This window comes from Struthio camelus, chromosome 5, assembly GCF_040807025.1.
Source record: "Struthio camelus isolate bStrCam1 chromosome 5, bStrCam1.hap1, whole genome shotgun sequence".
NCBI classification, from domain to species: Eukaryota; Metazoa; Chordata; class Aves; order Struthioniformes; family Struthionidae; genus Struthio; species Struthio camelus.
In genome coordinates this window covers 80,181,366-80,193,625 of record NC_090946.1, presented here as the reverse complement: position 1 = coordinate 80,193,625, position 12,260 = coordinate 80,181,366, and the positions used below count along the sequence as shown (strand labels likewise).

Below are 12,260 nucleotides of genomic sequence, written 5' to 3'. Positions count from 1 at the left end.
CCCAACGGCCCCCCCACCTCCCCGGTCCCTGCGCGAGGGGCACCCAGCGGCCCTCCCCCACCCCATACCGGTGGGTGAGGGCCATCTAGTCCCCCCACCCCAGTCCCTGGGCGAGAGGCACCCAGCGGCCCCCCCCCACCTCCCCGGTCCCTGCGCGAGGGGCACCCAGCGGCCCTCCCCCACCCCATACTGGTGGGTGAGGGGCATCTAGTCCCCCCCACCCTAGTCCCTGCGCGAGGGGCACCCAGCGGCCCCCCCACCTCCCCAGTCCCTGCGCGAGGGGCACCCAGCGGCCCCCCCCACCCCATATCGGTGGGTGAGGGGCATCTAGTACCCCCACCCCAGTCCCTGGGCGAGGGGCACCCAGCGGCCCCCCCACCTCCGCGGTCCCTGGGCGAGGGGCACCCAGCAGCCCTCTCCCACCCCATACCGGTGGGTGAGGGGCACCCAGCAGCCCTCTCCCACCCCATGTCGGTGGGTGAGGGGCACCCAGCAGCCCCCCCACTTCCCCAGTCCCTGCGCGAGGGGCACCCAGCGGCCCCCCCCACCCCATACCGGTGGGTGAGGGGCATCTAGTCCCCCCACCCCAGTCCCTGCGCGAGGGGCACCCAGCGGCCCCCCCCACCTCCCCGGTCCCTGTGTGGGGGCGGCCCCCCCCCCCGTTCCCCTTCCCAGTCCCCCCTGAGGAGGCGCGCGCGGTGCCCCCCCCCCCCCCCCCGGCCGCGGGCTGAGGGCGCCGGGGCAGGTGCGCGGCGCGGCCGCACTCACGGTTCCAGTAGACGGGGTAGCACTCCGCGCTGGCCACGTCCACCTCGTACAGCCCGCTCCGCACGCACACCGGCTCCACGGCCAGCCGCTCCGCCGCCGCCTCGCCCTCCCGCCCCTCCGCCGGGCCGCCGCCGGGCCCCAGGGCGCGGTAGGCCAGCTCGATGCGCAGCGAGTCGTAGCCGATGAAGGGCTTCCAGGTCTTGCGGTCCTCGCGGTAGAACCAGCGCACCTCCTCGGCGCCCAGCTCCCGCACCACCTCATAGCGCGGCCGGCACACGCCGCCCGCCGCCGCCCGCTGCCGCTTCCTCTCGGGCAGCGCCGCCGCCAGCGAGGAGAAGCCGCCGCCGCTGCCGCCGCTCTCGCTGCTCGCCAGCCCCGCGCCCTCGCTGTACTCGCCGCCCGTGCCCGTCGAGTAGCGCAGCGACGTGCCGGACTCGGCCGAGTCGAACTCGCCGCCGCCGGCCTCGTCGCTCAGGCTGAGTTCCCGCGGGCGGGCGGCCGCCGCGTCCGCTTCCCCCTCGGAGGAGGAGGTGGAGAGGGCGGCGCGGAGCGGCGCCGGGCGTTGGTGCGGCTGCTGGCGGGCCGGGGGATGCTGCGAGCCGCCGTTCCCGTCCTCCGCTGCCTCCTCGCCGCGGACCGAGCGCTCGTAGCGGCCGTAGCCGGCGGCTTCGCCCGCTAGGTCCCAGGCGCCCTGCGGCGAGCCGGGCTCGGGGTAATCCATGCCGCAGCGCGCCGAGCCCGCCGCTACCGGTACCGGTACCGCCTCGGCCGCCCCCGCCTCGCTCGCGGCTGCCGCAGCCGCCGCCGGCTCCAGCCGAGCGGGGGCGGCGCCGCATCGTCACGCGCGCGGCGCCGCGGCCGGGGGGGGGCGGGGCCCGGGGGGCGGGGCGCGGGGGGAGGCGGGGCGGGAAGGTGGCGGCGGAGGGGGAGGGGCGCGCGGGTGTTCTCTGTGTGGAGGGGTCGGAGACGCCCTCAGGCACAGCCTGAGCGGGCGGGTGTGACGGTCGCCCTCAAACGCCACCTGTAGCCCCCCCCCCCCCCCCGTGTGTGTGTGTTTGTGTGTGTGTGTGTGTGTGTAATGCGTGACCTGCGGCTCTGTTGTGAGTCCGTGACACCCTCAAACACACCCTGCGGCCTCACAGCGTGCGTGTGTGCGCGTGTGAGACAGCCTGAAACACAGCCTGCGGGCCTGACGGTGGGGGGGTGGGCACCTCTAAAACACAGACCGTCAGCCCGTGGCTTTGCCTGTGCGTGGACATCCTGAGGCGCAACCAACACCCCAGGTGCGCGTGTGCGACACCCTGAGGCGCGGCCTGCGGCCCAGCGCCCGACAGGCCTGGCAAGAGACAGCGCGAGGCTCCGTGCACGCCAGACACCCTCAAACACAACCTGCGGCTAACAGCTTAACACCCCGCAACACACACCCTGCCACTTGACGCGCACCCCCAACTCCGCACCCTGCCGCCTGACGCGGTGCGTTTGCGCCTGTGAGGGAGAAACGCTCGCCTCGGCCGGCGCCACACGCCTCACAATCGGCGGGAAGGGGGTACTGGGATTCGTACCAGCGTGCGAACTGCCCCCCCGGTCGCAGCGCACACCCTGCAGCCTGGTGAGGGCTGGTGACGGATCGCCGCCGCCTTGTGGGCGAGACACCCCCTCCCTTTCTCGGGGGAGAGGGTTGCGGTTGTGTGTGGGAGACAGCGAGAGACTCCCAGAAACACACTCCGGCTTAATGGGGTGGGGTCGCCTGTTTACGAGACAACCCCCCCCCCTTCTTGCAACACACCCGAGGAGATTAATGTGTATGTGTGAGCAATACTCCTATCTGCCAGTCACCTATACACCTAAAAGGGCGAGGGAGCTGATACCTGTGCATTTATCAGCTATGTGGGTGTGATACTTCCTTAAACACGCGTGCATTGCCGCTAGCCGGACCAGGCGGGTGGTGTGTGACAGCCAGCCGTAGACACCCTACACCCTGCTGGGGGGATGTGGCTGCGAGCTGATTGGACCCCCACCCCAACCTTCACTGCACACACATGCACTCTTCCCTAATGGGAGAACAGGGCAACGGGGGCAAAGGCTGGATTTCCCCTCTGAGGGTGAATTCCCCCCAACACCCGACCGCCTGTGTTCGCCTGTGGAGTTCGGCTGGTTTTTACGGTGTGGCACCAACCTAAAAAGGCAGCTGGGTTGTGTGCGTGTGTGTGTGTACAGCCACAGTACAGGAGGGAAAACAGTCGGCCGGTCTCATCCGCATTTGTGTCGCCCCACCCCCAAGTCGGGGTGTGATTCCCCGCTCCTGATTGACAGCAAAACCCCTCTCCTAGCCCCAGACATCAGTTGTGAGCAGAAACAGGGTACCAGTCCCCTGTCCTCCACCCCTCCAGTTAGGTGTAAGGTGACACATGATCTATATGGTTGGTTCCCTGATTTCTTCCACCATCTGGTAGAATTGGGAATTTCACAGGCGTAAGATGCTGTTCCCTTCTGCTTGCCGCCATCCTACAGTCTCCTGGGAGAACAGGGGACCCCTGTGTCTTGCCGGGCATCGTATCACCAGAAATAGGTTTGTGCCCTGCCTCCTACGTTCCCTTTCGACAGGGCAAAGGCACAGAGAGAGGCCGCCTTATGTTTAGGTTGGAGAGATAAGTGAAGCTTTAAAAAATGTTCACAGCCAGTATATTGTTTCTGGCAGTCATGAAAATTATGCCAAAAGACTGTACACAGATCCTTGAATTCCTTGGCAATACCTTGCCTCTTCATAGCGCACTCAATCCCCGAAGCTCCAAGACCCGTGTTGACGTTCATGGACACCCACCGCAGAAGCCTTGTGCGTGATTGTTCTACTTTTTCAAGCGGGGGAACAGAGGAAAAGGAGACAAGGTGAACAAGTTACGAGGACCAAGTCAGGGCAGGGGTTTGTGACTTAGCATTGCTCCAGCAGCAGTGCTGTCATCTGTTCGTTTAACTTCTCTTTCACATTTCTAGTTAACTCCACCAGGTAATCTCTCCGTGAAGCCTGTCCCAGATTTTCCTCCGCAGTGGGGAAGAAGAGGGGACTCTTACTTACCTTTAGACCACTTTGCCAGCACAGCTCTTAGATTCTCACTCTTCATCCTCGTTACCTTCAAAGCCGGTGGGATTTCACCATCTTCTCTTCTTCAACAAGTGCTCCTCCCTTCTTGTCGTTCTACTCAAATTCTCCCTCCTTTAGCTGCTTATCTGAGATAGACAGAAGTAGCGCTCCGGTGAGCAAGAGGCAGGTTAAATGTTCTTCACCCTTTTTATGTATTCTTTCAGGTGATTTGATTTATTTTTTTGATGTGCATTTCTCAGGGATGCGTGTCTGCTCTCCATATGCAGACACTGGATTCCTGAACAGTCTTTCTACAGGCTATAGGCGAAGACTGCTTTCACTTTCAGTTTGTAGGGAAGGCCTTGGCTGGCATGGGCTGGCACGAGTGAAAGGAAGTCGAGAGCCCAGACCGCCCTCATTTGAGCTCAAAAGAGGAGCATTTTCCCCTTGCTGCTGTTAGCAACTCCAAGCTCACAGGTATGGAGTAGCTTGAAAGTTTCTGGGCATGACACGGGACTCAACTTCCATCACCATAGCAGTACGTGAAATAAAAAATGCGAGTAAATGAGTAAAATTTTACTGAAGGAAAGCATTGGGGGAGAGAAATTTCCTTACAGTGGAATGAATGTGGAAAAATGTAAGTGTATATATGATTTTTTTTTTAAAGTTTTATTCATTTTGAAATGTTGTTTATATAACGCTGTAAATTTCCATGCAGACCAAGGACAGTGGATGTTGTGTTCCTTGTGTCAGGAAACCATCACAGAAGACTTCCATAACCATATATTCATACATATTTCCTGTTTTGCAGAGTCAATACAGTTGGGAATTTTGTGGAAAGGAGAAAACTCTTTCCCATGAAGGCAGAGAGTAGATGCCTGTAACTGAAAGTATAACGTGCTGCAAATCATCTCTGAATAGCCTCCATTTTTAAACATTACTTCAAAAAACGTGGACACAAGAACTGGACTCTGAATTTCAGCAGCACCTTCACCAAAAATAATACCCAGAAATATCTCCTTTATATCTTGCTCATTTGCAGAAGGCTGCTGTTAGCTCCAGCTGCCGCAGCATCGCTATAATGCCCCTGAAGTCATCGTCAAAGACGCTGCTTTCGATGATACGCTACGCTGCTTTCCAGGCTACAGAGACTAAACGAGAAACATGCGCAGTACTTTGAGGTTATGTCTATATGACTCTGTGCTGTGCTGGATATTTGTTTCCAAGCGTATGACTTTGCACTTGCCTGTAGTAAGACCCCTCTTCAACTCAGCTCATTTTGCCAAGTGGCTGGGATTGTTTTTGTCACTCTGCTGTTCTCCTGATTACCCCCATCGTAGCTGTCTCTGCTTTCAGGAGACACTAGTCCTACTAGTGCAGCTTCAAATAGTGTAGTCCGTTTTGAAACTATCATGGTTTGCAAATGATGCAATCCTTTTGGGTTTCCTCCCAGATCCTAGATGAAATACAATGAATAGCACGAGTCCAAGTGCTTGCAGGAGTCCATTAGAAACAGTCTTTATTCATTGATGAATCCTTTATAACAAAGTCATTTTAAGATCTTCCCATTAGCTATTTTTAAATGATTTATTAGGCACTCATATTGACTTTGTATATATATTTTTCCCCAAATCTGGATACTGTGCAGCACTGAATCAACACAGTTACTGCTATCAGCTGAGCCTGGGATTTTATTAAGGAGCAAGATGAAATTTGTACTTTGACAGGAACTGTTTCCCATGAAACCTGCCAACTGCCATTTCATTACATCCCTCTTCTCCAGCTCCTTATGAATTGATACCAACCACTTCATTACACCTAGGTCAGGACAGGTGTCAGACTAACCAACCTGAAGTTGCTTGGGTTTACCTCAGTTACCCTTTCTAAAAATTGACACAGCACTGATTTTCTTCCAGGCCTCTGAATCATTTCTAAAATCTCACGTTCCTACTTTATGGGAGAACAGTCTTCTTAAGAACTGACTCTTATAACGCTGAAGTGCAAGTCATTCAGACCCGCTGCTTTTAAAACGTTAGTTGTGCTGTTTAATGTTCTTTTTAAAGTTGCTTGAATAGGAAGCCTTTCGTCATCTTTGTGTAATGTGGATATAGCATTCAACTTTGTTCCAAATAGAGGCAGGAAATATTTATCAAGCACTTCTACTTTTTCAGTTTCACAGCTCTCCAAATATATTTGAAACACTGAGTAATTGGACTCCACTGAGATATTGTTCATCAAATTAAGCAGAGTTCCAAAGAATCTTTGCTTACAAGCAGGATATTTTCTGCAGAGGAGATGTTAAATTTCCTGGCTCTTTCAGAAGGAACTATCGCTCACATTGGTTAACTGGGTTAAAAATCCCCCTTGAGAGAGTTTTAGCCTACTGGCAAACATGGAGACTTGCCCATTTGTTTACGCTTTCTTTTCCTTGAACATCAGCAGTTTTGGTTCAGCTCTTAGGCCAAGGTCAAATGTGCCTTTCGCTACATCTGAAATGCTCTCCCAAAGATACACCTCAGTGTTCCCTTTCCCCTGCTGCAGGCAGCAACAGAATATTCCATTAATTCTAGAAGACAGGAATAGGGGCAAAGAGAGGGTCACTGCTGTGACATCAGACACCGTGCCTAGCAATGCGGCGCTGTTAAACTGTGTACAGACTTTTTTTTTTTTTTTTGCCACTGTTCCAGGGCAAATAAAAAGAAGAAAACAAAGTAATGGTCCCTGACAGAAATATTTACCCTTTCAGACCTTCATCCAGCAAACTCCTGGGTGCAGGCTCAACGTTAAGTGCTTGCCTGTGCATCGAAGGGCTCGCAGGGAGCCGTGCTCCGGCAGGCTGCTGACAGCACCTGCGTGGAAAAGGCTGAACCAGAGCCATACTGCTTGTGCAGGCTCAGCCCTGACATCTCCTCCTGCCTCCTCCTCATCTCCGACCTCTTCTTGCATCTTCAGGAGTAGGGATTTGGCCTGTCTTGCAGGACTGAATCAGGACTGGGAAACTTGCTCAGCAAGGCAACGTGGGGTTCGTTGCAGTAAGGGAGAGACTTTCTGACAGTGAGTCTGTCTGTCATCACACATATTAATATTGACATATATATGTTAGACATGGATTATTGCCTCTTCTTTCTTTAAAACAATTCCTGAACTTGTATTTGTCCCCCTGTAAAAGAAGGGGGGAATGGGCAAACCGCTCCGAGGGACCTGCACTCAGTCTTCTAGCCAGGATCTCTTCAGATTTTCTTCTGAGAAATGTTAAGAGTGAGTCCACATAATGGACTCGGTTGCTGAAATAGTATGTGAAAAAGGTGGAAGAACAAACAATTCGTGTGAAGTAAAATACTGAAATACTGAAATATAAAGCTAGATTCGGCTTAACCTAGTAGCTTAGCTTTCCTCACATATACATTTCGCAAAAAGGCAGAGGCAGAAAAAAAAAAAAAGACGACAAGAAAAATCTACGGATCCTTATACCCACATGGCGTACCACTGAGTCAGTGTGTGCCCAGAACAGTGGGTGAAAGAAGGTATCCCACATAAATGCAATTGCAATCTCTGTCTCCTGCACCAGGGATATAGCCCTTCAAACCTGGATGCTTGTCCTCCTATTGCATTGACATAGTTGAACTCCAAGGCTGCCAACAGCCACTCCTTGTACAGATCACTGGTACATAAATGTCATCCCATTTCCAGGAGTTTTCCTCCTAGAACGATTTTCCGGGAGAGTTTTGTTATATACCCTTTTGTTCTGGGATTGGGGCAGTTCCCAGTATCAGAGGGGTTGCTACCTTTGATCTTTTTTTTCCTTGATGGAGATGGTGAGCAGATGGGTGAAAATAATATAGAAACAGTGGTTCTTGAGGCATCCTGTAACAGGACATAGAAAGTGACAGAAGTTCATTTTCTCCAGATCTTTCATTTAGTCAAAGCCAGAAATAGCTGGAAAGCAAGAAAAACGAGGTGTCATATTGAACTGCTGCACACAGGGATTATAGAGGAACAAACCCCAAATACTCGCTTACTCATTTGGGAGAGGGTTTGTGTATACAGGGCTTGGGGTAAGGAGGGTTTCGTAGCAGTAGAGGTGTGTGCTAATTCGCAGCTAAGGATCTTGGCAGCAGTCTCAGATGGGGAACGAAGAAATTTTTAAGCCGTCTGTACCAGAGTCACAAGGTCTTACGGGTTACAAACAAATGTTTTTTTCTCATAATAACACCAGAAAGCATTGATGGAGTTCCAGGACCCTAGGAACATTTGGCACCAAAAGTGAATTTGAGGTCTCTATCAGTGTGACTGTGTGTGAAATCCTGGCTTTACTGAGACCTTTGTGAGTACTGCCATTGATTTCAGTGGGGTTAAAATTTCACCCAGTCTCTGTGGTTCATCCTCTCCCCTCCCAAGCATTTATTGTTGTCAAATGTTTACAATTAATAGGATGTATTTCTGGCTCAAACTTAAGATAACTTATGCATGATGAATCACAAGAGACACAAAATATATTGCCCTAGTACTAACAGTACCTGCTGTTCTAGGAAGGTATAGTAGCAAAGCTGGTCATTGAATCCTTGACCGGGGCACTAAGGGACATACTTAACTCCGAGCATGAAAGCAGTAGTGGAAATACTTATTTATGTAAAGGCAAGTACCGTCTTAAATATCTTACTGAAATGGGGACTGGTATGAGACGATCTTTAAGCCTGCACCTATCTGCTGAGATAACTATGAACACTCCTTCTTGGTAAGATGATATCCAAGAGCAGGTGAGTGACCTTGGATCATCTGACTTAATCACGTTTCCCCAATGGGAATGTTCTTATGACTGGTTTTTAGAAGGTAAAACGGGCTCTTTGCTATGTGCGGCTGTAGCAGGTGTGGAAATGTGAAGGAAGGTTGTGGAAAGCTGCTATGGTAGCATGCAAAGGCATTGCACTGTCATCTGCCTGGAGCTGTTCGCCAGTCAGGTGACAGGACCAGGCTTAAATTCCAGCTACAAATATAACGCATTGTATTTATTGCGTGGAAATGCTTTCGTCAAAAGCCGCCAATTCCTACAAGCCTCGGGACACTCTGATTTTGCTCTTTGCTGAATATTCCAGCTACTTTTTCCTGTCTCTCTTGCCAGATTTATTCACTTCTCCTCTAATGCACCGCTGAAAGGTCTCCTCCTTAATGTCATTTCTGGCAGATGGATTGAACTGTAGTTTTGCAAGCCTGAGAGGGACTGAACGCCAACTATTCCTACAGACTGGGCCGATGGTGCAGGCAGGACATCCTTCTATTTATGGTGGAAGCACTGTTATAGCCAGTAATAAAGGGTCTGGCCAAGAAAGTCAAGAGAGGGGCCTTGGAGGGGCCTTTAACTCTTTCGAGTTAAACTAATTTAGCCTTCCCATTATCCAAGATCACTGCCGTCTTATGGGCTGATTGTGAAATGAGACAGTTTGTACCTATCAGAAGATTTTTCCTTCTTCACTGGGTTGAATGACATCTCTTTCCAGAGGCCTCGAAACAGGCTTATTGGCTATTTAAGTCCCAGGTCACTACAGCCCTCTCACCTCAGGTGAACTACGTGAGTGGTTAGAAGCTTACAGTCCTGCTTTTACAGCCTGTTTATAACGCGAGCTATAAAGGGTGGGTCTGCAAAACAGCGGTGCCTGTTATGATCCTTGCATCCCTATGCAATTGCACTGGAAAAGAGGTGCCTGCCCTTTCGCTTTGGCTTGATAAATGCATGGATTATAGGTGGGTGAGAGATGAGCAAATATTTTGTGTCACTCTTGCTGCATCTGATCCCACACCCTGATATGAGGGTTTGTTTTGCCCATGGGACTTTATTGCTTGGAATATTACATGGGACTGGTACTTCAGAAAGGAGCTTCTGGTAACAGAGTCACCTATCCAAAGCTGACATCGGCATTGCAATTGGGGTTGCTGAATAGTATGAATAATGAGAAGTTTAATGATGTGACCATCTGTACTCGGACACTAATGCACTGCGCTTCATTCTCTCCTTGCAGTGATTTCAAATCAGCAGTTTCTGATGGTGGGAGTAAAATCAGAACCGTGTTCTGTATTCTCACCCCTTCTGGCCTGAGTGGGTGGCCGATATTGCAGATCGTGGCTTGGGAAAGTAAAGCAGAATCAGACAAGACTGATAGGCCGCAAATTAGGCCTCTCTGGGCAGACAAAACTCTGAGCAGATGGTTTATTTGTCCATCACTTTCCTTTCAGGTCCTTAAAAAAATAGAAAGAAGAACATTTCCAGAGATGGAGATAGCGTGTGTGGCAAGAACTAAGCTTTATCATCGTGGCTTCCACATCCGTGAAGTCCTGGACCCCTAGCAAGTGTCCAGATGCCGGTATTGGACCTTTCCTTGTCCTATATCTGAGGCAGACCCCAACGACAGCAGGCCAGGGAAAGTCCCTGTCCTCTCTGCTGCCTTTCATTATGCTCTGAACACTGCTCAAAATGACAGGTGTGACTTCCTCTGTTGCTCCTGTTCCTGTGATTTCTTTTCCACCAATTGCATATGCTCTCCTTCTTTCCTTTCCTTTTCTAAGGCTTCTTCATATAGCCAGCCAAGAATCCATATTTTGCAACTGTTGTAAGTCTGATGCTGAAAAGCAAATTCAAGAAAGAGCCAAAGCTCACAAAAATGTGTCAGGTTTCAGGGCTGCTGATAAGATGGGGAAAGCGTCTGTTTCCCTAGCAGCCAAGTTGCAAATGAGAGTAAAAATCAAGCAGCGTTTTATTTTTGTTCATCTTTTCTCTCTGCTTTCCCCTGCATCCATCACATATTTTTGTAAAAAGAAAGCCAGAGCCTATTGCTTGTATTGCCAGGGGAAAGCCAAAGAGATCTTGGCTTTGCTGTGGAGCCTCTGGTCTTTGCTGGCGCCAAGAACGCAAGCAAGCACATCAGCGGTCCCTATGGGGATGAATTAGATGACCGAGTAGATGGCCTGGGCTCTCCCTGACAGTCAGACTTCTGTGGGGTTGGGTTAAGTCTCACATGATCACGTCATCTGGATTTTAAAATACTAGATTGCTTTTTTTCTCTTGTGCCTCTGACCAGCAAATACCTGTGCTTTGATATATGACTTTGAGTGACTTCACCATGCACCTTTAGGCCAAGGACTCTGTAGAAAAACCTCTGAGCCGCGTTGTCCCGCAGTGGAGTCATGGCCATAGTTTTGCGTCCAGCTATGGAAGCAAGTCAGCTCAACATGTGCTAACACTCTGCCCCTGTTGGTCACTTCATGGCAATCAGTGGTGTGAGAGACCTTCTTCCGTGGCACAGCTAGGTAGTCAACATGAGTTTTGTGCTTAAGCTCATTTATTCCATCTAAGCTCACAGCAACACTTTGCTTAATCCCCCCCCACATACTGCCTTGTGACTCTCTCTTAGGACCACACTGCCTCTGTTCCTCTTGCATCCAGCTTTTTCTCTTTATGTGGCTTCCGGATGCTTCTGCTTGTAGATGTGCCCTGGGGAACAATACCCAGCTCTGTGTTTGTGCTCAGCCGTGAACAAAACCCTCCCCACATACAGCTCGGCTCTGGCTGGCATTGGCTGCAGCTTGCGCTTTTGGCGGTGCTTCTTCCTCTACCAAGCAGCTCACGTCCTGCTTAGCTTTACTCTGTCAGGCTTGCCAGCTTTAAAACGCTTCCCTCGGAGCAGCAGAGAGAAGCTGCCCATGTTCAGCAGCAGACTGTAAACCAGTCGATCCGGGTTTGAATGCAAGGATGCCTTGACTTGATGTGAACTTGTTACTGCACTTCTCTAAGGGCTCGATTCTCTGAAGTGAACAGGAGCCTTTCCAGGGGCTTCCACGCGTGGTGGGAGCCCTCTTGGTTTATTTATTTTACTCACAAGGTGCTACCTAAGGGCTCTCTAGTAGCTGCCCTCTCCACTCTGAGGGCAGCACGGGACCCTTTCTCCATCCTTCATGCAGCCCCGCAATCTGGCCATGAGTTTTCCTCCAGTCATGATGCCAAAGTCACAGCCATACCCTGCCCCGCGCCTCTGAGGCACCAAGCTTGGAGGGAGATTTGCCCCACATCTAGCAACCCAGAACAAGCCATGGGAGCACAGGAGGAGGGAAGAGTGCTCTGCGAGCTGGCAGGAGGAGAGCAAACACAGCCATGGCCAGAACAAGCTTCTTTGTGGCTGCAGCTTGGTGCTGAGCAGACATGTCAAACTTCATTTTCTTCAACCTGGGGAATAGTTTTGCTACTTCCTCTTGATCGTTGAGCTGTTTACATTTTGTCTCAAATAGGACTGTCTTCAGACTGGATTCCAGTCTCATGAAAGAGAGGTGAAATGCATTTCCATACGGTCTGTTCCTTCCTTAATCCCACAGCAACCCATTACAGTAAAAGAGACTACCTTAGTGTATTTAGGAAGGCAGCTCTATT

General features: G+C 51.5%; 1 protein-coding gene across 2 annotated transcripts in view; it reads right to left on the bottom strand.

Moving 5' to 3' along the window:
- DDHD1 (DDHD domain containing 1) overlaps window positions 1-1,579 on the bottom strand; it is a 75,151-nt gene extending 73,572 nt beyond the window's left edge. For both annotated transcript variants that reach the window (XM_068947529.1, XM_068947530.1), the window contains exon 1: window positions 769-1,579. In XM_068947529.1, coding sequence (XP_068803630.1) covers window positions 769-1,489 — 721 coding nt within the window. In that variant the 5' untranslated portion in view covers window positions 1,490-1,579. The remainder of the gene's footprint in view (window positions 1-768) is intronic.
- Between the last annotated feature and the right edge of the window lie 10,681 nt (window positions 1,580-12,260).